Source organism: Carassius carassius, chromosome 15 (assembly GCF_963082965.1).
Source record: "Carassius carassius chromosome 15, fCarCar2.1, whole genome shotgun sequence".
NCBI lineage: Eukaryota > Metazoa > Chordata > Actinopteri > Cypriniformes > Cyprinidae > Carassius > Carassius carassius.
In genome coordinates, this window is record NC_081769.1 from 7,006,496 (window position 1) to 7,032,150 (window position 25,655).

Below are 25,655 nucleotides of genomic sequence, written 5' to 3' on the forward strand. Positions count from 1 at the left end.
AACCGTATAGAAAATATATTCAATATCGATTCGCTATTCATTATAAATACTTGGTAAATTATCAGCCCAGCCGCACGGGGAGACGTTCAAACCATAGACTGTATAAAAACAGGTTCAAACTAATATCTAATTTATGTCTCTATGATGGTTGGTTGATATTCCAGAAGAGAGGCTAGCCTCCTCTATGATGTTACTTTTTTCAGCACTCCTTAGCGCTGAAAGTGAACACTCGATGCTGATTGGTTCCCCTGGCCTCCCCCTCCTCTTCTCTTTCACTTTTCACTCATTTTCACCTCAAAATTTGGGGGAACTGTGCCTCCCCTGCCTCACCCGACGAGCCACTGAAACCGACTAAATCATAGTGAACGCGGGAAAATCTAAATGCGCACACGCACTAGTCTAATCTAACGTACTTGTATATGCGTACACTATGGGTGTGTGTAAGACGTTATTAAACAAGCTAGGTAAACGCCTGTATAAAACGCCTTGTTATAATCGCTAACAGCGCAGACTACATCGGTGACAAAAGTAAATTGGTACACAATAATATTTTTTGGACACGACTTATTAATGACTCAGCATCATCTATATTAAAGAGAAAATAATCACGTCATCCGATGTTTAATGTGAATAAAGTAAGCTTGACTTATGGACTTCCACAACTCCTGTAACACGACGTTTTCTCGCACCGGACTGTGTGTGTATGTCGGTGGTGGTGAGGTAAAGGGGCCGTGGACCAAAGCAATGTGAGGCAAAGCAGGGGGAAATCGAGATGTTTAAAACTTATTTTGTTGTTGCTCAGTTTGCATTTGTATTGTTTTACTACCTACACAATTAGTTTAACTATATATCTCATTATATTATTTACAATACACATATTTCAATTATATTTTAGGGGGGGACAACCCTCAGATAGGGGGGGTCCGGACCCCCCCCGACCCCCCCGCGATTTCCGCCTATGGAATACCAACTTGCCTAAAATGTATGAATGCACTGTACACAGACACACACACACACACACACACACACACACTCTTGCATTTGTGGTTTGCGGGGACTCTCAATAGGTGTAATAGTTTTTATACTATATAAACTGTATTTTCTATCACCCTACACCTAAACCTACCCTTCACAGAAAACTAATGGCAACATTTGAATTTCAGGAAAAACTGTTTTGTTTGTTTTTTAAAAGGCTTAAAAAACAAACAAGTTTTTTTTCTGAAATTCAAATGTTGCCATTAGATTTACTGGGACACAGGAAGTGTCCTCATAAACCATGATTATGTTGTAGTACCCATGACATTATAAACATTTGTGTCCTCATAAACCATATATAACACAAAAAAAAATAAAAAAAATAAAAAAATTAACGAATATGAATATAAATAATCTGCTGTGGAACCAAAAGCCACTATGAGCGTACTACAACCTTAAGGACATGAAAAATGTGAATTAGGTGAATTTTGGTGAATTAGTTTTTAATGAAAATATGTGAGTGCCATACAAGCAGTAAGGCTGTTATTGTGAAAATGTAACCTGTAGTAAAGACAGTCTGGTCACTAGGAATGTACAACAACCTTTGGAAAAAAAAAACACTTTTGGTGAATTTCAGTATTTTTTTCTAAGAATAATTAACCTTTGGAACATAAAAAACCCTTTTGGTCAAATACAGTATATGTATTCGATAATTAATTATGTACTATACAGTAAGGGTGATATTGGCAAACGTTCACCTGTAGTAACTCAGTCTCGCCACTAGGAATGTACTACAATCTTTAGAACATAAAAACCTTTTTTGATGAATTACAGTCATTGTTTTCTAACAATAATTATGTACTGTATGTACAGTAATGGAGATATTGGCAAAACTTCACCTGTAGGAAGTCAGTCTTGTAACTAAAAATGTCCTACAACTAGGGCCGGGACTTGAACGCGTTAATTGAGATTAATTAATTACACAAAAAAGAATGCGTTAATTAAGATTAATTAATTACACAAAAAAAATTCCGAATTTTTAATAACTTATTCACTGGATGAGTTTCGGCGGACCGATTATACTGGAGCACCAACTAGCGTTCATGACTTCAGACAACAACAAACCACAACAGTGAACATGAATGAAGAAGCAGACAAGACCGCTTTGGTTGGCCCCTTGGAGGGGATATTTTGTTATAAAAAACGAATGGACGGAAGCGTAAAGAGCATGGTTGTGTGCAAGCTATGCAACAAGGAATTTGCATATCACCGCAGCACATGGAGCCTCTAAATTGTTTCTAAATATGCTATTGCTACACTTAATGGCAAAAATTGCACTGGTCTGCTAAACTTGGTTGAACAAAAATAAACAATATTTTGTTGCTTAAGCTTATTCAGTCATTATTCAATGGTATACTATAAATCCATGTTAAAAAAAAATTACTTCTCACTGTTCTCAGGTCAAATATTTATATGCGATTAAAATGCGATTTAATTTTGATTAATTAATTACAAAGCCTCTAATTAATTAGATTAATTTCTTTAATTGAGTCCCGGCACAACCTTTGGAACATAAAAAAAAAAATACTTTGTGTGTACTGTACATACAATAAGGGAGATATTGTCTGTAGCGACATATTGGTTAAATATTTTCTGTCAGTTTGCCCACAAGAAATTTACTATTGCATTGTAAATATAATTTGTATTAATTATTGGACTTCGTTTTGTAATGAGAGGTAAATTTGCAGACGGTCCCTAAAGCAGCCTCGGCGAATATCCAGCGAATATCAAACCTATAACTAACTTTACCAAGCTTATGTAAAGAACGAAATTAGCGCGCGAAAACAGAGCAATTTAAATACATTATAGAAGTGTACTTTTGTCCCCCTGGGTATCCGTGACAGGCGCGTATAGCAGTGACAGGTGCGCGAATAGCAGTGACGGGTCGAGTGACAGGCGCGTATAGCAGTGATGGGTCGAGTGACAGGCGCGTATAGCAGTGACGGGTCGAGTGATAGGCGTGTATAGCAGTGACGGGTCGAGTGACAGGCGCGTATAGCAGTGACGGGTCGAGTGACAGGCGCGTATAGCAGTGACGGGTCGAGTGACAGGCGCGTATAGCAGTGACGGGTCGAGTGACAGGCGCGTATAGCAGTGACGGATCGAGTGACCGGCATGTATAGCCGTGACGGGTCGAGTGACAGGCGCGTACAGCAGTGACGGGTCGAGAGACAGGCGCGCACAGCAGTGACGGGTCGAGTGACATGCGCGTATAGCCGTGACGGGTCGAGTGACAGGCGCGTATAGCAGTGACGGGTCGAGTGACAGGCGCGTATAGCCGTGACGGGTCGAGTGACAGGCGCGTATAGCAGTGACGGGTCGAGTGACAGGCGCGTATAGCAGTGACGGGTCGAGTGACAGGCGCGTACAGCAGTGACGGGTCGAGTGACAGGCGCGTATAGCAGTGACGGGTCGAGTGACAGGCGCGTATAGTGGTGACGGGTTGAGTGACAGGCGCACATAGCGGTGACAGGTCGAGTGGCAGCTGCCACTAGCGGTGATGGGTCGAGTGACAGGTCTCAGTGGCAGCTGCCCCTGCCACGCAAAGATTTTACCCCCTCTCCTGTCTCGTGCTGAATATCAGACGCTATCATGTCCGTTATCCGTTTATGCCCTCTCTTTTAAAGCGCAAACGAGCATATATGTCGACATCATCATAAATATCCAACGGATGATGTCCGTCTCGTAAAACTCGTTGACGAACTTGCGGCTCTTCATGATCAAATACGAGCTCATCAATGTGATCTAATCTGGCTGATATTCCGACCGTTATTCATGGACAGAGGCTTCCGTAAATATTTAGTTACAACGTATAGTTACGTTTAAACTAAGTTTAATGGTGCAACGCAAAAATATTTAGTAGTCCGTAAGTCGTAACTTAGTGTCCATTTACGTCAAAACTAGGCTAAGTTATAACTTACGCACAGCTGGTGCAACCGGCCCCTGGACACTGCATTGATAAACTCAACAGAAAGGTGTTTGATAGGTTAATGCCATAGACAGTAAAAGAAATGGACACAACGACCCCATTGGATTCAACGGAGAAAAATGAAGTAAGTTAGAAGCACGCACTTCCTGGGGGTCGGGCGTACTGCGCAGACTCAAACTGAGCTTGATGACGTAGATGTCACGTGAGCAACCTGTAAATCTTCTAATCGCTGTGCCAAGAGAAATCTGAATCACCCACCGAATCTTGCAGAGAAGGCGAGCATGAACAGGAGCAAATTTTGGTAAGTATTCTGATTAATTATCTCCCTTGACTTTATGCCTCCACGTTCCCCCGATAGCCTCATAGACAGTAAAAGATTGTCTGCGAGCTTCTCCTCCTGTCCATACGGTAATTTCTCTACTGTGCGACAGAGAGTCGCTGGTTATGACTCAATCGTTAGCCTATTTTTTACAAATACTGCTTCTATGGGACCATAACGTAATATACAAGGTAATGGAGCCTTTTATACATTTTCGTGTTTCTTTAGAAATAATTAATGGACAAATGGAGTCTTTAAACGCCTCAGATGTAAAGTTATTCACTGTCAAAGTGACGCCAAAATGAATGGGAGTCAATGGAATGCTAACAGCAGGTGGGGGTCCTTCAAAAAAATATGAAACCCTGCCCCCCTGGTTAATGCTCGACAGCGCGTAAAAAGAAATGTGAGATAACACGCAAATCTACTGTAATGTAATTCCCAGTTAAGGAGTTAATATTACAGACAGGCACTGGCGGCACCAGGGTCTCAAGACCCTGCCAAACAGTACACTGACTGAACTCCTGTGAAGACCGAACTGAAGATGAACACCGAGATGAGCCAGATGACGAACGAACACGGCCACTGCTGGAGCAATTCTCGTTCTCGAGTCAAGAACCGGTTGCATCGGTTTTCGGATCACCAGTACACTGAACCGAAAACCGTTTCTTTCGGACGCGTCCGATTTGAGAACCGATGAACTGATGATACTGCGCATGCGTGTAATTTTTTAAGTATTTTGTTAAACATCGGAAAGTGTGATAAAATAACTATATTTTTTTTTGCTTTTTTTTTTTTTTATATGAAAGTTTCTAATCTGTATATTGTAGATAATGTATAGGCCAAAAGGGGTTTTCAGGGAAGTTGGACAATAATTAAGACTCTAAAGACTCTAAAGACTATGTTTAATAGGAATAAGGGATGATTTATGAAATATCAGTACTGTATTTATAGTTAATGATGACACATTCACAAATTGAACATGAACACGAATAGAGCAGCAGATGATACTGAACAGCAGCATGTGCCGGTTAGAGCGATTCTCGTTCTCGAGTCAAGAACCGGTTGCATCGATTCGAGAACCGAGGAGCTGATGATACTGCGCATGCGTGATTCAGCATAAAGCCGACTGACTCACTGCGCGTCTGAACGGAACTGTTTCTTTTGGTGATTGATTCTGAACTGATTCTGTGCTACTGTTATGAGCGCGGGTAAACCGAGGGCTTGAATGAAGGGCAATCTGGTGAAACGTAAGTTCATTTAATAACAAATACATCGCAATGGATTATGTATAGTAAGTGGATCATGGTTTCTGCGGTGATGACACCTAATTTATTTACTTTATATCTTCAAGACTTAAATCCTCCTATGCACATTATTGCTGTTACTGTATTTGGGTGCGTTGTTGCAAAACTTAATTGTAAACGTTTCATGATTATGAGGTTTTTAACTGACTAAAGTTGATTACTTACTTTATATATTTGTTTGTTTGATAGACGTGACGCCATTACGTCATCACCAATGACGTCATTACGTCGAGCGTAAAAGAATCACTGAACCGGTTTTTTCAACCGGTTTATTGAATCGAACCGTCCGAAAGAACCAGTTCGCGGAAAAGAATCAAACTTCCCATCACTACTGATGATACTGCGTATGCGTGATTCAGCGTTAAGCAGACTGACACACAGCGTATCTGAACCGAACTGATTCTTTTGGTGATTGATTCTGAACTGATTCTGTGCTAATTTTATGAGCCCAGGTAAACCGAAGGCTTGAATCAAGGGCAATCATTGCCAATGACATTACGTCGAGCGCAAAAGAACCGGTGAACCATTTATTTCAACTGGTTTATTGAATCGAACTGTCCGAAAACAAGTTCGCCGAAAAGAACCGAGCTTCCCATCACTACTGGTGATCCGAAAACTGATGCAACCGGATCTTGACTCGAGAACGAGTCAATCTTTCGTTTGTTATCTGGCTCGGCTCGGTGTTCATCTTCAGTTCTCTCTTCACAGCAGTTCAGTCAGTGTACTGTTTCAGTAAATGAATTACTCCGGGATATTGGTTTGTTTTAACTCAGAGGGAGTGTCAGCCAAATTAAAAAAGTCAAAAGTCAAGTCATTTGTGGTCATTAATGCTAATTAATTGGAGACGAGAACCGTTTCAAACGATTCAGATCGATTTGGTGAACTGGTTCAAGAAGATCAGGTTACATCGAGTGATTCGTTTGCGAACCGGATATTAGGGATAGGCGATACCACATTTTTTCCATGCGATACGATACCGATAGTTTTTGTTACAATTTTAACGATACCGATACCAATACCGATACTGCTTATAATTTTAAAAGTGTATGTGATTTTTCAAAATAATCTTAATTTAATATATATATATATATATATATATATATATATATATATATATATATATATATATATATATATATATATATATATATATAAATTTGCAGTTACCAAGGCTACAAGAACGATGATTTGTGGTGTTATTGTTAAAACCATGGGTAATTTTTGTAAGGGAACCTGAAAAAAACAAACAAAAAAAAAACCTTTCACAGGAATGTGCCTGAAAGTGATAAATGGGCCTCATTTTTACCTAAATGTTTAACCATTTATTTTAATATATATTAAAAATGTATAAAGTGTGCATTGTAGCTGACACCTAAATGAACACATTTTTAGTTGACAATGGTGTCGGATAAATGGTCCCTAAAGGCCCGTTTACACCAAGTACGATTACTATAAAGATAAAGATATAGTTCTAAAAATCATTCTCAATATTAAAGAATAGCAGTCAATACCACAGTTGTAACGATATTACGTTGTAACGTTATAAAGAAATTATAAATATAATTAAGCATCGATACTTTGCAGAAAGTATCGATACCAAAATAGAAGCTTCTGCGTATCGATACTGCAGCATTGATGTGCACATCCCTACCGGATATCACAAACTGCAGTGAACGCGTTCACAACAGACACGGAAGAGAAGACAATGCTGAATAAAGTCGTAGTTTTTGCTATTTTTGGAACAAAATGTATTTTCGATGCTTCAACAAATTCTAACTGACCCTCTGATGTCACATGGACTACTTTGATGGTGTTTTTCTTACCTTTCTGGACATGGACAGTATACGGTACACACAGTTTCAATGGAGGGACTGAAAGCTCTCGGACTAAATCTTAAAATATCTAAAACTGTGTTCCAAAGATAAACTGAGGTCTTACGGGTTTGGAACAACATGAGGGTGAGTCATTAATGACAATTTTCATTTTTGGGTGAACTAACCCTTTAAAGTTTGAGCATTTTGTTTGCAAACTGCAATTAACAAAAATTAAAAACAAAGTTAGTTGATATGCTGAGTTGTTTTTGTTGTTTAGTAGCAGTAATATATTTAGTTATTAGCCGCGTGTCCACTGTATTTTTTGTTGGTTTTCATGAGACCCCCCTTGAAATGACCAAGACCATCTACTTCCTTTCTGTATGATAATGCAGATCTGAATTACATAACCACGGAGAATGAAACAACTGTTCCAGGTTTAATACAAGTTCAGTGTTTACAACATTAATATTGTTTACAGTGCAATAAAACAATTTATTTTTGGTTAAACCAACAGTATACACTTCTATAGATAACCACATACACATATTTTGAGACACTTGAGTATTGACATTTTTTTAACATGTTTTATGTGAACACAAAAAATGTGACAAAATCATTTGTACTTGTCAGTTGCCACTGAATTCTAAACTGTGTAACACATTTTGGCTGAACATCAATGCGAAAAGTAGTCAGAATAAAGATCACGCAATTAATTTGGTTTATGCAACACTGAACATGAGGGGAAATTAACAAGCCATGTTGACTGATGATTTTTAGCTTCATAAAAATACTGAACCAACGGTACAATATTCAGTTTTAATGATTTAAACAACAATATCTGTTAAGACATTTCCTTTCGCAATAAAAATAAAATCTATTAAAACTATTTTACATTCATCAACACTTTCATGTTAACATGAAGCCATTATAAGCTCAAGATAAAACTTCAAAAGCACTGATATCTATGAAACCACTTCAAAAAGACCGATATCATCTATGAAAGCACGTAACGTAGAGAAACACAATCTATGTTTGTAACATCAGCTAGAAGGTCAATCGATGTCACTGTCACTGCCAGATTCACTTAGCTGAAGATCATTTCCTAAAGGAAAAAAGATACCAACAAAACAGTTTACCATATAAAACAGAGTAAGGTGTTCCTTTAAGTACAGGTACTTTAATGTCCCAGCAAGTCAGTTCTTTTTTTTTCATTAACTAACATATAATGAAAAAAGTTGAAATAAGACTACTTTAACAGTACCTCTCCAAGTATTAAGCCCCGTTCACACCAAGAATGAGAACTATAAAGATAACAATATTAGCATCCACACCAGTGAACAATATTGTCTGCTGCTTTAAATTCTCGCGCTTGTTTCAGCAGGATAGATTCTGATTGGCTGTCAATGTTTTTATCGTTCATCAACTGAAATAAAATTGTTCTGAAAGTGGTTCCAACAATATTGTTTCTCTGTGCCCTTATCGTTACAACTGTGGTATTGACTGCTATTCTTTAATATTGAGAATGATTTTTAGAACTATATCTTTATCGTTATCTTTATAGTAATCGTACTTGGTGTGAACGGGCCTTTAGGGACCATTTATGCGACACCATTGTCAACTAAAAATGGAAAAAAAATTATATTTGTCATTGGTCCTTCATTTACATGAAAACAGCATTATGAAATGCAAACTTTTGAAAACGGAAAAAGTTTAGATAACAATAATGTTACCATTTCTGTGTAAACTAGAAAAACATGAATTTGTGAAAATGGTGGCGTCATGCGCATGTGTATTACATGTTCAGTTTATATGCAGCATAGTGTTTTTTTACATTGCAAACTCCTGGCCCGGAATGCATAATACAGTGTTTTTAGTAGTTTAGTAGTAGCTTAGAGTAGGTGCGTTTCAATTGCAGATTTGCGCAAAACTTTGTCGATATTTTATAAATTATGATAGAAAATGATTTTGAAATGATGGCGTTTCCATTAACCAATTTTATGTGGCTAAAACGTAAACTTTTGCCTCTTGCGATAAGTCATGGCAATGGATTTTGGTGAGATTTTGATGGATTTTTGACTATATTTATTCAAAGGAGGCGTATATGTGTATCATTACAGAAGCAGCACAGAGAGCCGCTTCAGAAACGTGATTGGTGTGGCTGGAATAAACACAAGCATCGACTAGAGTGGCCACAATCAGCTTCAGTGGCTGTATCAGAGGTGTGCAGTGAAAAATGTCTGAGCATTAATGGTAGGGAAAGCCCCTTATACTGGAGAGCGGCCATGTATGAAGTGTTTCTTAGGTTATACACTACACTGAAGAATGAACATATGAATTTTTGCATATGCCTTGTGACCTGTAAATGTGAAAAATAAAAAGTTTCCATTGCAGTTTTGCAAATTATTCCTTTTTTGCATTGCCTGAAAAGCGTAAAGACTTTTTTAAGATATATGGGCGTTTTTGCGAAATTGTTTCCATTAGGCATATTATTAATTCACAATTTCAGTTTGATTTGTAATGGAAACATGCCTTATAGGGATCATTTTGACAGTATTGTTGTCTGTATATGAAAAATTAAAATATTTTTCCATTTTTAGTACATAGTTATGTAAATGTACCCTAAAATGTAAAAAAGTTGACCACCAAATCTGTCAGTGTCATTCTACTGCCTGTTTTTGTACTGCATCATGCTTTAGTTTTATTTTTTGTTGTTGTTTTTTTTTGCTGATGAGAAATACTTGTGTATGGCTGTAGCAGTGAATAAAATGATTGTGAATGCTCTTACGGAGTGTGTTCATCAGCTGATTGCTGCCTTGTGATTGGTTGATTCCGTTGTCCATGTTGTTCCTGCTGGGGGACAGATGAGTGTCCTGTTCTCGGTCACTGCAGGAGCTGTCATCACCACTGCCAGAGTCTGACGAACTGCTGCTGCCGCTGCTGCTCATCTGCTCGATCACATCCACCTCGGCCCGCAGCTCTGAGACAAGAGCAAGCCACAAAGATTTAGCCCAAAAAACAGCTGAATTCAGTCATTTTAGACCTAAACAAAACACAGCACAATTTTATTTCCTGCTAGGGCACACAAATATTTAACCCTGGAAATCACTTTTTGAATTTAAAACATGTAAAACAATGAAGAGTAATCATATTTAAAAAATATATATAGATAGGGTCACAAATCCCTAAAACATATTCATAAGAATTTAAAAGATGGTCTCACCATTTTTTTTGTGCCAAACATTAATTATATTAATATTAAATAATATTTTTGTAGGTTAAAAAGCAAAGCCGAAAATGTTACAAAATCTAAAATATCAGTGTAAAGTCACATTAAATTGCAGATACACAAAACTTAGTGATATTACAATGCATGCATTAATACACACATAAGCCACAGCTGGACTGGGTAAAGTTCTTTAAAAAAAGAAAAAAGTAATTTAATATTTTTGATAATAACGCAAAAAAATGTAATGGGGTTGAATCAAATTTTTTGAATCAAGATAAACTATGTGTGTATTTTGAATTATCTAAATAACCTAACTTTTTAACCTAGGTTTTACAGAATCCACATATTTGTATTCTTAAATTGAATATTACCTTTTTCTATCAAAAAGCTATGTTTTATCTGTTTTAATTTCGTCAGTTTCCTGTTAAAATTAGCTTGTTGTGGTTGCTGTTGTTGTAAGTTTCATCATATCATAAATCATCATTTAAAAAAAAAAAAAATTTTCACGCCAGCATAATTGTATCTAGTGGTGAGGAGGCTTTTTTAATCACAAACATCACTACAAAATGTAAAAATCAATATATCATCATGTTAATAATTCAACTCTGTAGTCAATTATGCAGTTAAGAACTGATTCTTCAGACCAAACTATCAAGCAGAACAAATGTAGCTTACTGTTTCAACATCGTTGAGACATGCAGCACATTTGGGCTATTTGGTCTTTGGTGCTTTGCTGACTTCAGACGATTCTGAGAGTGGTCTGAATGAATGCCACTCGATTTAGACCTTTTGCGCAAACATTCACCGAAAAGAAAAAACTGACTCAAAAGAATGATATAAAATTCACAAATGATTTGAATTGCTGGTTCAGTTGACAGAAATACAGGACATCCCTAATAACTGTTTAAACATTCCCACAGAAGACATTTCTCAAGTCATCAGAGCACTCGTGGTACGCACAGTGCGTACAGACGTCCAGCTGATTGTTATTTTCATTAAATATATGTATTTAATGTTTAATAAAAAAAGACAAAAATCTAGTAGTCTATCATTGATAACTGAGTATAAGTGTGTAATCGCAAGCATGCGGTCTGACCTCGTTTGATGTCATCCAGCTGAGGCTCAGGTGAAGGGTTGTCTTTGGATGGGGAGGTCTTAGCCCCCGCTCCGGGCTTGAGGGGGGGGCGGGACTGTGGTGTCAGCTGGTTCGCTCTCACTGACTGCTGCTCTATACGAGCCTGGATCTTACTGCTGCCCTCAGCTCTGACCAACACAAACAGACATCTGCTGCATCACACACACTGACGACCCACAGTGAAAGTCAAAATACAGCACAATCTGAACCAGTCAGATTTCTGTCTGTTTGCACCACTGATCTATGTATGATTTATTATAAATCAGCGGTTTACACACACGCTCACATTCACATTAAACTGAATAGCTCAGTGGTCTTCAAACTATGGTCCGCGTAATACCAGTGTTGCTGGTGTCATGTGATGTTAATGGGAATATTCCATGTCTCATGTAGAATATTATTACAGCTTTTATGTATCTTTTGAATGAATAAGTAATATCGCATGCACTAACATTTATAAGCACAAATGGCACAGGCGTTCTCCTTGAAAATAAAAATAAAAAAACAGACCTATTTTCTATAGATGAGCTTAGAGTATTTTATGTTTTTAACTCAGAAACACTGGATTCAGCACTCAGTTTTAAGCAGCATATCATCTGAACTACAGGAACACTATTATTCATTTTAAAAAGAGAGAGAGACTAATCAATGTCCATATGTTTTCGGTCAAAAAGACCTGGTGACTAGGTGACACTTCACCTGACATCTCTTCACAAACAAATCTTCACAGTTCATTCGGCTGCTCACCTTGTCTTCTTGACTTGTATGCTGCTGCTGAGCTTTTCCAGCATGAACTCTCCCGTGTCGTGGTTGATGATGAGAACGCAGTCTTTCTGATACGGCCTTTTGTTGCCCTTAAACACTGTCATTGGTGGAGTGGAGCCCTTGAGAGAAATGACAGTGAGTGGTCCATAGACAGGGTTTCATTCATACATGAATCAGCCACAGATCTTATGGATAGAGACTCTTACTGGTATGTGTGGTAATGTGATGGTAACCTCATCTCCTTTTCCTACTTGTAATTCTCCTTCACAGGATGTATCGATGGATGCTGGTTTAAAATCATCTGTGGAATAAAGTGAACACACAGTATGGCAATTTATTATTTACTTATAATAATAAACCCATGCATATTTTTACTGCTGGCTCAATGTAAGTTATAAACAGTGTTTTCGTCCATTTGATTGTATTTATTTATGCATGCTTTCATTCATTCGTTAGAATCTAAAGGCGCCGTATGTGTGGAACAAGTCATAATGTTAATACTGTCAATGATTTTCATCATCCACACATTTATAACACCAAATCTACGGTCAGGTCTGAGGGACGTATATCATTTTCAGTTTCCAAATACTGGTAAGACTCTTGAGATAAGAGGTGTGTTTGTATGCCATTCAGTTTATTCAGTTATGTCATTCTTGATGGACTCACATCTGATGGTATGAAAAGATGATTTTGGCCTCTTCTCGAAACTGTCTCCGAGCTTTAACACATGCTCTTCTTTATCCAGAGGCGGGTTCGAGCTGCCGTTCATCACTGCGCGTCACATTGAGTTCACCAGCCTTGCACGAAATAACAAAGTCTTCGGTGAATGTCACATGTAAACAAAGAGTAATCCAAAACTTCCGGGTCACGAAAACAAAAGTAACGCCTTTGCCAAAGATGTTATGTTATTATGGTTCAGAAGTCAATTAGTATTTAAAACATAATGCAGAAAAGAATGTATCAGCTGAGCTGTTCGTATTTCAAAGTGAACGAAAGCTCAAAATGACAATGAAATCAATAAATAATAATGATTGAAATAAAGGTATTATGAGAAAAAAAAAATCATTCAGTATGATTGCGTGTAAGCACAACTGCATGTAAATAATTTGGAAGTTTGTTTTCTTCACAAAAGTAAGGGGATAAAAAAAGAACGAAATTCAGAGAGAACAAAAAAAAACGATTCTGTCGTTTGACTTCCGGTTCAGTTATGTCAGTGAAAAAAGGTGAGCAAAATAGTATTACCATCTTTTTTTAACAATCACTGGTGATATCTAAATAATATTCCATAATAAAATGCTTCAGCTTCAAAAAAAAAAAAAAAAAGTTAAATTGTTTATCACGTACCCTGTGAGTTGATGGCGTGACACTCGTCCGATTTCCGTAAATACACAAAACACCAAGCATTACGTTTTTTGACGTTTCGACACACGTACACTTACACTTTCTTTAAATGAAAAAATAAAAATCACATACTGTGTTAATAACTTAAAGTAAAAAAAAAAAAACATCTTCTTAAGGACAGCTAAGACAGCAGGATCAAAGCGTGTTTTTATTATTTCAATCCTACGTTATCTCGGTTCATTACGGTAAATAGACCTAAAGCCGAACATGTGAACATGTGTCAGCTTCGAGTAACGTTATGTATGTAGAGCAGTTCACAACCATGACATCTACACAACCGAGGATCATTCTTTTATTCAGTGGGAAGCGAAAGTCAGGGAAGGACTATGTGACAGATTTAATACAGAAAAGGTGAGATCTCGAGTTGATTTAACACTGTTGAGTGAATAGATGAAAATCATGAATAAATGCATGCTCTTCTGAATGACAGACTGACAGAAGAGATGTGCTGCATACTCAGACTGTCTGCTCCTCTCAAACAGCAGTATGCTAAGGTACAGCACACATCTTTAACCCTGAAAAGCCTGACATACGTTCTGAAACAATAGCAAGATTTGTTTAACCCTCTGGGCTTCTTCGTAAATGGGTCACACTTAGCTTCCTCCCGCCCGAAAACGGGCGAAGCCTTAAAATTGTACTTTACTTTTTCCCAGGATAACCAATCAAATATATTTTTGTTCTATAATTTTTTCTGATTATTATTTAGAATTTTTAGATTTTTTTTTATGATACTTTGCATTAATTATATAATTTTTATGAGCTATTTTTTTCCATTAGAATTAATATATCATTTTTTATTTTTTATTTATTTAAAAAAAAAAAATCAATAAATGCAGCATTTCACATCAAAATAGAGTGCCAGCCTAAAAAAAAAATGTTCCAGGAGAAGAACTTCATCTAGTGGCTTTAAAAAATAGCCACTTTTGTGTAATGTCCTGTACCAGCCTGTAGGCTGTCTATAGCTTCCTATATATCCTATATAGAAAGGCTTTTTGATTCCTTTTGTTGTTTTAGACATGATTTCTCTATCTTATTCGTTTTTTTTATTTAGATATACATTTAGATATTCTAAAAGATGATTACTTTATTTTCTTAACAAAAATGTTTAGATAAGTATCAGGTTTTGCATTATGATTACAATCAAACTATAGCATTTGGTTAGAAAGGGAACACAATGTGTGTGTGTGTGTGTGTGTATGTGTGAGTGAATGTGTGTGTGTGTGTGTGTGTGTGTGTTGCATTTGAGCGAGAGTCTCTTTTTGTATTTTTTATTTATTTATTTTTGCATATTCTCAAAATTTGCTGTTGCAGTCTTACCAGTCTCTCTCTTTCTCTCTTTCTCTCTCTCTCTCTCTCTCTCTCTCTCTCTCTCTCTGTGTGTGTGTGTGTGTGTGTGCATTTGAGCAAGTTTTTTTTTTTCATTTATTGATTTTTATGTGGAATATTCTACAAATTTGCTGTTGCAGTCGCCAGTTTATCTGTGTATGTGTGTGTGTGTTTGTGTGCGTGGGTGTGTGTGTGTGTGTGGGGGGGGATCTTATTTGCACTCTTGATGTTCTAGAGTGTCACCCCTTCATTGCTGTACACTTTTTTTCAGCACAGTTGCTGATCTGTAGCTTGTACCACCAAAAGTTTCTCTGAGTTTTCCTATTTTTTCGTATTTCCCATTCATTTCCTATGTCGCCCGTTTTCGGGCGGGAGGAAGCTAAGTGTGACTTCTTTTTTTACGACCCTTTAACATATCAGAATCATCTCCTTGATTTTTTTGTGTGTTCATATAGGTAATACAACAAAAGTCACCAAGTTTCATCCCCATCCGATGAAGCAAAAAAATTAAACATTTCAAAACGTTCAAGTTTTCGCCCGTTTTCGGGCGAAGAAGCCCAGAGGGTTAAATGGAATAGTTTAGTTTTACATATTAAAATATCTAAAGAAAAAGTTTGCAAATGGGTTTTATGTTTTGTATCATTTATGATAGATCAGTCTTTAATAGCCCACATAAATCTGCTGATTTTCTGTATGTATGTATGTATGTATGTATATATATATATATATATATATATATTCATGTATGTTTTCTAAGCCACTTTGCAATTATTTGTAACAAATTCATATTTTTTTGTCATTTTACTGTGAATGTATGAAGTCATTTCCTGTCAAGCTTAGTCAAGTCAAGTCCTGTCAAGTATAGTTCCACCACATTAACAAAAATCATGTTCCACAAAGTCTGACACAAAGAGAGTGTCCAAGATTTTGAAAAATATATTTATAGTGTATAATGTTTTGAACAATATATATTTATCATTGGATACATAACAAATATGTTTTGTTAGGGCATGTGCTAGATTTTTTTTTATACACCATATTTTACTATTTTGATATATAATGCCAATACGATTATTTAAATAGTGGCTTAAGTCTCAAAATAATTGCTGGGCCAGTATTCCTAAGCCATTTATTTTAGTAGATTGGTGCATCTCAATCAGCCATATGATATTTGATAAAGATATGATACAGGCGATGTTTGCTTTCAAAACTTAATCTCCTTCTCATCTAAACTGCTGTAGACAACCTGTAACCTCTTCATGTTTCCCTCTTATTTTTCTATAGCTGAGGGGTGAGGAGAATAATGTGACCTTGTTTTACCCTAGATTTACAGTTTTCTCAAATGTTTATTGCTTACATAAAGCATGTCGTTCAGCAAGCTTATTTACATTTAATGATTAATACAGTTTGACACAGGTTACTCCTATAACATAGAGTATACAGTGGCAAGAAAAGGTTCAGAATTGGTTCGTTTTCTGCATTAAATGGTCTTAATATGTCATCTTATTTTCATCCAATTTTTTGACCAATTAATGCTGAAAAACAAACTAATTCCAATAAGGCTCACATACTTTTTCTTATCACTGTATAATATTGTGTGACCAAAAAAACATTCATAAATAGCACACAGGTATATTTTTTGCAATAGCCAACAATAAGAAATGGGTAAAAATTTTAGATTTTTCTTTTTATGCCAAAAATCATTAGGATATTAAATAAAGCTCATGTTCCTTGAAGATATTTAGCAAACTTTTGGGAGTAACATGCATTTAAATGTTGATGTGCATTCTCTGAAATATCATTCTGTTTGTGTTGTGCAATGGAAATTGTTGTAGTTCTATGTGAAAACTTTAACAGAAACTAATGTATTTCTGAATATCAGGATCATAGTCTTGACTACGAGGAGCTGTTGGGTTCTGGTCAGTATAAGGAGAGTTATCGTGCTGACATGATCCGCTGGGGTGAGATGAAGAGACACCAGGACTCCGGCTTCTTCTGTAGACTGGCCATCAAACATGCCACACAGCCCATCTGGGTATGAGCTTTCTCACCCTCAACAACCTGCGAGCTGGAGGTGGTCTTCAAGTCTTAAGATTATCTAAGAATGTGTGAATGAGGCACGCAGCTTTAGTCTACTACACATACTAAAGCAAGCTTGACTCACTACTGTATAAGAGGACATGAACTTCATCTCCAGAGCTGCTCTCTCAACATTTCATTTGAGGAAAACTGTCATAAGATACACAGAAAAACTCAAACGTCTTCACTACAAACCTGAAAAATAAAAGAGTGGTATAACTTGAAGAATGATGGCTGACATGTATCACATACTATCCCTCACTCAGATAATCAGTGATTGCAGAAGGATGTCAGACGTGCAATGGTTCCATGAAGAGTTTCCTGAGAGATGTATCTGTGTTCGGGTGGAGGCTTCAGAGCAGACGAGATCACAGAGGGGCTGGAGATTCAACAAAGGTAAAAATGCTGAAGAAAAACAGTGTTGTTAACTCTGAAACAAGATACAGAACTACCCAATTTTGCTATAAGTGTGATTGCATCATATAATAATTGCTGTTAATAGTGTTCATCGTCTGTTTGACTACGCCTTGTATTCATTTTTCTGAAAATTTCTGTCATATGCACATAAACTGACAATCATCGCTGATAAGCTACTACTAAATATTGTAGAAACTTAATTTTCTGTAAAGTTGCTATGCAATGATTTGTATCATAAAAAGCGCTATACAAATAAACTTGAATTGAATTGTGGTAATGATGTGATCATGTCATTATGTGCCTGTCCAGGTATAGATGACGCCGAGTCCGAGTGTGGTTTGGATGAGGGTGTGAAGTTTGACTTTATCATTAGGAACGATGGAGCTGATGACGTTCTGGAGAAACAGCTGGAGGATCTACTGTCTTTGATCAAGTCACCGGAGGAGGAATCAAACACACAGAATAACATTAAACCAGTATAATAAAAGTTGCTTTTTTGGTATCAGTTCATTTATCATGCTCATTGAAGAACTTGCAAAATCTTCTGTATTTCAATGGATGGCTCTCATCATAATTTACTCACCCTCTTTGTTTAGGCATTCCTAAACATCTCTTGTTATTCTCTTTTTGTTACAAAAAAGATCATTCTTTGCCTATATGTTATAAACATATATATCATTTTGTATATACTCTATTTTTGATGAATGATGATTAAAAAGTACCATTATGTTTGGTGCTTTCTGTGTACAATATTAATGTATTTAACTATACAAATGAAAAATTCAAATTTCATCCTCGAATTGCTGAGGGGTGAAAGAACTGTGACTGTTCTTGTTAAAAACACATAAAAGTAGTCCATATGGTTTGTGTGTGGTTTTTCCAAAACTGGGACAGGGTACGTCAAGGTGCTTTGTTTGAATATGTGCAAGACAGGAATAATACAGTCCCCTCTTTCCCCACCCCTTGTAAACTGGTGAGTAGCTGTTCTAATATTCACAAAATGTTTTAATGGTGAAGTCAGGCTATGTATTGTCTTAAATAGTAGACGGACAGTAGACAGGTGCTGGTCATATAATTAAAATATCATCAAAAAGTTCATTTATTTCACTAATTCCGTATCTCAGAAAATTAGAGTATTGTGAAAAGGTTCAATATTGAAGACACCTGGTGCCACACTCTAGTCCGCTAATTCAAGGGTTAGTTCACCCAAAAAAAAAATCAAAATTATGTCATAAATAACTCACCCTCATGTCGTTCCAAACCCGTGAGACCTCAGTTCATCTTCGGAACACCTTTTAAGATATTTTAGATTTAGGCCGAGAGCTCTCAGTCCCTCCATTGAAACTGTGTGTACGGTATACTGTCCATGTCCAGAAAGGTAAGAAAAACATCATCAAAGTAGTCCGTGTGACATCAGAGGGTCAGTTAGAATTTGTTGAAGTAACGAAAATACATTTTGGTCCAAAAATAGCAAAAACTACGACTTTATTCAGCATTGTCTTCTCTTCCGGGTCTGTTGTGAGATTTCAAAACACTGCAGTTTAGTGATATCCGGTTCACGAACGAATCATTCGATGTAACCGGATGTTCTTGAACCAGTTCACCAAATCGAACTGAATTATTTGAAACGGTTTGCGTCTCCAATACACATTAATCCACAAATGACGTAAGATGTTAACTTTTGCAATGTGGCTGACACTCCCTCCGAGTTAAAATAAACTAATATCCCGGAGTAATTCATTTACTCAAACAGTACACTGACTGAACTGCTGTGAAGAGAGAACTGAAGATGAACACCGAACTGAGCCAGATAACGAACGAAAGATTGACTCGTAATGACATAATTTAGATTTTTGGGTGAACTAACCCTTTTACTCTAAACACCTGCAAATGCCTTTAAATGGTCTTTCAGTCTCGTTCTTTAGGCTACACAATCATGGGGAAGACTGCTGACTTGACAGTTGTGCAAAAGACGACCATTGACACCTTGCACAAGGAGGCCAAGACACAAAAGGTCATTGCAAAAGAGGCTGGCTGTTCACAGAGCTCTGTGTCCAAGCACATTAATAGAGAGGTGAAGGGAAGGAAAAGATGTGGTAGAAAAAAGTGTACAAGCAATAGAGATAACCGCACCCTGGAGAGGATTGTGAAACAAAACCGATTCAAAAATGTGGGGGAGATTCACAAAGAGTGGACTGCAGCTGGAGTCAGTGCTTCAAGAACCACTAAGGACAGACATATGCAAGACATGGGTTTCAGCTGTTGCATTCCTTGTGTCAAGCCACTCTTGAACAACAGGCAGCATCAGAAGTGTCTCACCTGGGCTAAAGACAAAAAGGACTGGACTAATGCTGAGTGCTCCAAAGTTATGTTCTCTGATGAAAGTAAATTTTGCATTTTATTTGGAAATCAGTCTCAGAGTCTGGAGGGAGAGAGGAGAGGCACACAGTCCACGTTGCTTGAGGTCTAGTGTAAAGTTTCCACAGTCAGTGATGGTTTGGGGTGGCATGTCATCTGCTGGTGTTGGTCCACTGTGTTTTCTAAGGTCCAAGGTCGCCTGACCTTAACCCCATAGATTTTCTGGAAGGAAGATGCGATATGCCAGACCCAAGAATGCAGAAGAGCTGAAGGCCACTATCAGAGCAACCTGGGCTCTCATAACACCTGCAGTGCCACAGACTGATCGACTCCATGCCACGCCGCATTGCTGCAGTAATTCAGGCAAAAGGAGCCCCAACTAAGTATTGATGCTCATACTTCTCATATTCAAACTTTTCAGTCGGCCAAGATTTCTAAAAGTCATTTCTTTGTATTGGTTTTAAGTAATATTCTTATTTTCTGAGATACTGAATTTGGGATTTTCCTTAGTTGTTAGTTATAATCATCAAAATTAAAAGAAAAAAAAACATTTTTTGAATGGAATTAGTGAAATAAATCAACTTTTAGATGACATTCTAATTATATTGTTACAGACACGCCAGGCTCCAACACCAACCAATCACAGCGCACACCCTTACCTGAATACTAATCACACCCACCTGCTCCTCATACATCTGCAATCAGCACTGCCTTCAAAAGTCACACATGCAGTCACCGTCCGGTCTCATTCGCAACTAGGTTAATACCTACCTGCTAACTCTAAAGGACAAACCATTTACCTGACTTACCGCTCTCCAGCGATCTCCAGTGTCTTCCAGTCCCCAACGTGTGTGTGTGTCGACTGCCTCCATCGCCGCATACTACTACCCTCCGGATCATCTCACCACTCCAGTCACCAGCACCTTATCCTCACCTATTGCTTCTCCATTCATCACCTGCTCCTCTACTTGTGTCTCAATAAACCATCATTCTCTGTTATTCCAGTCTCCTGTCCCTGACTACCGTAACAGAAGACCGGACCTAGACCGATCGACAAAAGCATGAGACTACGCGTGATGGGCATTCAGCGCGCAGCGAGTTCTTTCCGCTGCAGCGCGACCGTGTCGCACAAACACTGTCAGAAGATGCTGGGCCTCATGGCTCCGCATGCGCCCCCTGCAGTTCTGGCTGAAGGCGCGGGTGCCGTGCAGAGCGTGGGCGTCTGGCCGGCTGCATCTCAAGGTCAATCAGAGCTGTGTCACAGCTCTGGCACCTTGGACAGCGAACGGCTGGTACCGATCAGGTGTAAGCCTGGGGACTTCCCCGAATGTGAAGATGGTGTCGATGGACGCCTCCACTTCGGGATGGGGAGCGCTGCTCGAGGGCAGACCGTCCTTTGGCCTATGGTCAGAACGGGAAAAGCTCCATCATATCAACTGTCTGGAAATGCTGGCAGTGGAGAACGCGCTGATGCGCTTTTGTCCCCAAATCAAGGATCACCACATCTTAGTCCGTTCGGACAACATGTCTGTGGTGTCCTACATAAATCGCCAGGGCGGTCTCGGGTCCCGAAACCTGTACAGGCTGGCGGAACGCCTCCTGGTTTGGGCTCAGCGCAACGTGCGTTCGCTGAGGGCAGTGCATGTGCCTGGGCTACAGAATCTGGGTCCAGACAGGCTGTCCAGAGGCAATGTTCCTCCAGGCATTGTCTCTACACCCGCAAACAGTCCGGCTGTTGTGGGAGAGATTTGGCAGGGCGGAGGTGGACCTCTTCGCGTCCCACGAAAACGCTCACTGCCCCGCGTTCTTTTCCAAAAACGGAAGCACGCTGTCATGGGAATGGCCGTGCTGCCCGCTTTATGCTTTCCCTCCCGTCTCCCTCCTTCCGCAGGTGATAGAACGGGTGAGAGAAACGAGATGTTCAATACTGCTTGTAGCACCTCTTTGGAAGAACCAACCATGGTTCCCATGGTTCCCAGATTTGATGCAGTTAGCAGATGTCCCCCCGTGGCCAGTACCGTTGAGGAGGGACCTCCTCTCGCAGGCCAGGGGCTCGATTTGGCACCCTCAACCGTTGTTGTGGTCCCTCCATGTGTGGGCGCTCAACGGTTACCCGCTGATCTCGCAGTGGGAGTGCTAAATACCATCACTCAGGCTAGAGCTCCGTCGACACGACGTCTGTATGCCTCAAAGTTGTCAGTGTTCTCCAGCTGGTGCACAGCTCGAGGATATTCACCCGTTAGTTGTGAGGTGACAGAGGTTCTCTCCTTCCTACAGGAGCTGTTGGATAAGGGCAGAGCCCCATCCACGCTCAAAGTTTATGTGGCGGCCATCGCAGCGTTTTCTGAAACAGCGCTCGGTCAGTCAATAGGAAGGAATGATTTAGTCATCCGGTTCCTCAGAGGAGCTAGGAGGCTGAATCCTCCCAGACCTCCATCAGTCCCTATGTGGGACCTCGCGGCGGTTTTGGAGGCCATGAAGGGTCCCCCTTTTGAGCCTATCCAATCGGTTAGCCTTCAGCATCTGTCGTTCAAGACAGTATTCTTGTTGGCTCTCGCTTCGGTGAAGCGTGTGGGTGATTTGCACGCACTCTCAGTGAGCCAGTCGTGCTTGGAGTTTGGGCCTAATGACTCAAGGGTCATACTCAAACCTAGGCACGGTTATGTGCCGAACTCCCTCAACACGCCGTTTCGGGCTCAGGTTATTGCCCTGTCTGCCCTGCCGGTGTCAGGAGAGGATAGAGACTCGAGTCTTCTTTGCCCTGTCAGGGTTTTAAGAGCTTATGTGTCTCGCTCTGCTGCCTTTCGGCCGACGGAGCAGCTGTTTGTCTCGTTCGGTGGACGTTCCAAGGGAATGGCTGTTTCGAGACAGACTCTATCCAGATGGATAGTTGACGCCATAGCGTTAGCTTACGCTTCCAGGGGCCTTCAGTGCCCATTGGGCGTCAGAGCACACTCCACAAGAGGCGTCGCCTCGTCGTGGGCGTGGTCTACTGGGATCTCCTTGCAGGATATATGTATGGCGGCAGGTTGGGCCTCGCTGTCTACGTTTATCAGGTTCTATAACCTGGAGGTTCCCGCCTTGCAAGCAAGGCTGCTGTCGGTATAGTCGAATCAGGGCCCTGAGGGGAATTCTGAGGTCATGAGCGCTATGCGCTGCCTACTGTTATATGGGCAGTATTGCGTAAGACCCGCATTGCCACATTGGTCAGGCCTTGCCTCGGGCTGTGTGATGTCATATTGCCGCATCTACGGATGCTACTAGATATGGGACGGAGGCCTTCCCCCCTTTCTGTCCTGGACTCTCTGTGAGTCCCTCAGGTGACTGTGCACTGTAATTCCTGGGCGTTGCTTCAGGTTTATTGGTGTGTGATCCCTGCGCGCACTGCGTTTTACATTGGGTTCCCGTAGCGTCTTAGCTAAGACGCAGTACGAGAGAGCTCTCGTAAGAGAACGTACTAGAAGAGCGAACGAGTACTGCGTTCTCTGCCGTGCGCACGATTCACTCTGGTTCGCTTCGGCGATGAAATAAATCAGGTGAGTCAGCCTTTTCGAGCTCCTTTTATAGGTTGGGCCACACCCGTTTCGGCGGTAAGTGGCAAGAAGGGCGCGAAGCGCCCTTATTGGTCTGATGTTGCATCAGCCGGCGCTCGATAGGCTGTGCAGTTGCCGCAGAACAAGCCAATGAGCGAACGAGCCGTCTCGCCTATGGCTGTGTACTGCTGCAAATGCGCTTTACAAAAATACAAAATTAAGGATAATTTTTTGCTTCAGTTTTTCGTGAAAAGAGACTTTTCCCGTAGCGTCTTAGCTAAGACGCAGTAGTCGTTCGCTCTTCTAGAGAGAACTGAGGTTACGTTTAGTAACCGAGTACGTTTTATGGCAAGGGTATGTTTTATGGCAAGGGTGTGTTTGGACCTCCAAATCAACCCTGGTCTTCTCCTGCTAGTGTCTAATAGAATATAGAGGCTTCATTCCATGTCAAATCAGTCAGAATCCAGGAAAGTGGTTGCAGCAACATCTCAGATGAAGAGTTTTTTCTATATTATATTTGGGTCCCAAAACCAAGGCCTGTAAAAATATTCATATTTTTGTCAGTTCTTGAGATTGTTTTTGTTCTTGTATTTTTATAGCATCAAAAACACTATCAGAAAACCATGTTTGGGCATTAATATCTTAAAGTGTTATTCATAGCCTCACCAAACTTTGCAGGATGGAAGACAAACATGTTCTTAGTATAACTGAACCAAAGTTTGTACTGCATGCCTATTAAGATTCTACAAGGCCCTAGATTTGGGTAAATGGCTAAACCCCTGATACTGAGGGTATTATAAACTCATTTTCTGCATCCGTATGATATCAATCATTACATTTTCTTTAAGCGCAATCTTGTATTAATCGTGTGTCAATATTTGAGGTCTTTATCACTAATGGTCATGAAGATATTAAGAATAAAGCAAAGTGTAGTTTTTGGTCATTTTACTGGTCCTGTTCAGTTACACCAGTATTTTTGACCTCATACATTTTTCCTCTTTTCCCCTCTCTCTAGGAACTGCTTGCACAAACAATGTTAGAGAGAATCCACACACAGCTCCAGCATAATGTCAGTCAGCAACACTTGACCTGGATTACCTTGAATTTGTGTGTTTTCAGTAGAGTTGTTCCGATTCCGATACTAGTATCGGAAATATCTCCGATACCACAACAAATTCTGGCATCGGCATCGGCGAGTACATGAACCCATATACCGATCCGATACCATTTTCAAGACCTAGTTATGAACGCTAGCTTTGCCTAACCGCTGCACGGTTCTTCTTCACTGCTCAGAATGCATTGCAAACACAGGACATTGTGCTGTAATGCCACAAGCAACCCCTGTTTAGAGCAGCGAAGAAGAAATGAAAACGCGTTAGCAGCACTGATCTATATATGACTGGATCGCTCATCGCGTTCTAAACTGCCAACAGACAGTGAAGCCGCTTCTATATTACAGATCAGTGGTTAGCAGTATGTCCGCTGTTTAGCAGTATTTCAGACTGGACCAACCAGACAGTAAAACGGCGACTAGGGATGCCACAAGTACTGGCACTTCACTACCAAGACGGTGCTGAAAATTTTAAAATGTGATGATACCAGCGTCTCTGTAGAACTGGTAGTAAGTTTGAGTATATTTGTTACCCGCAGCTGCGTTCAGTCGCTTCCGTGTTAGTCTAAGCGCAGGGCTCCAGACTGTAGCCGAATATATATACTAGTGTCTGTGAATATTAAACTGCAAAATACTATTTAAATATTACTCCTGCAAAGTCTACATCTCTGTGGGAGACGGGCGCAGATGCACGGGAGCTCGCTGTTTTGTGGCCTCTGCCGTGTGTCACTATATGAGGACATGAACGCATAAACCGTTTCATTTGAGAAAACTGTCATATCATAAACACAGACACTCAAAGATCTTCATGGCGAGTAAATTGACAATATATTAAGCTACTGTTGTAGCCTACAGTAGATTTAGCTACGTCTCTATGTAGTAATAATACGTCTCTATTAATAA

General features: G+C 39.5%; 2 protein-coding genes across 2 annotated transcripts; one reads left to right on the forward strand and one right to left on the reverse strand.

The window, feature by feature from the left end:
* Positions 1–7,818: 7,818 nt before the first annotated feature.
* On the reverse strand, positions 7,819–13,512 carry eaf1 (ELL associated factor 1). The gene is made up of 6 exons (XM_059567312.1): positions 13,194–13,512; positions 12,734–12,828; positions 12,510–12,646; positions 11,724–11,890; positions 10,187–10,378; positions 7,819–8,503 (listed from the first exon to the last, which is right to left on the reverse strand). Exons 1-6 carry the CDS (start codon positions 13,294–13,296, stop codon positions 8,454–8,456), a joined length of 744 nt encoding a protein of 247 aa, XP_059423295.1. The 5' UTR covers positions 13,297–13,512; the 3' UTR covers positions 7,819–8,453.
* Positions 13,513–14,171: 659 nt separating this feature from the next.
* pmvk (phosphomevalonate kinase) lies at positions 14,172–18,613 on the forward strand. Its single transcript, XM_059566987.1, has 5 exons — positions 14,172–14,279; positions 14,359–14,422; positions 17,137–17,289; positions 17,600–17,729; positions 18,060–18,613. Exons 1-5 carry the CDS (start codon positions 14,191–14,193, stop codon positions 18,230–18,232), a joined length of 609 nt encoding a protein of 202 aa, XP_059422970.1. The 5' UTR covers positions 14,172–14,190; the 3' UTR covers positions 18,233–18,613.
* Positions 18,614–25,655: the final 7,042 nt, after the last annotated feature.

Coding starts and splice junctions, on each gene's coding strand:
- eaf1 (XM_059567312.1), bottom strand. CDS start 13,296: ATGAACGGCAGCTCGAACCCGCCTCTGGATAAAGAAGAGCATGTGTTA. Junction 11,891..12,509: donor ATACAAGTCAAGAAGACAAG/GTGAGCAGCCGA, acceptor TGTGTTGGTCAG/AGCTGAGGGCAGCAGTAAGA. Junction 8,504..10,186: donor TCAGCTGATGAACACACTCC/GTAAGAGCATTC, acceptor TTTTTCCTTTAG/GAAATGATCTTCAGCTAAGT.
- pmvk (XM_059566987.1), top strand. CDS start 14,191: ATGACATCTACACAACCGAGGATCATTCTTTTATTCAGTGGGAAGCGA. Junction 14,280..14,358: donor ACAGATTTAATACAGAAAAG/GTGAGATCTCGA, acceptor TCTGAATGACAG/ACTGACAGAAGAGATGTGCT. Junction 17,730..18,059: donor GGGCTGGAGATTCAACAAAG/GTAAAAATGCTG, acceptor GTGCCTGTCCAG/GTATAGATGACGCCGAGTCC.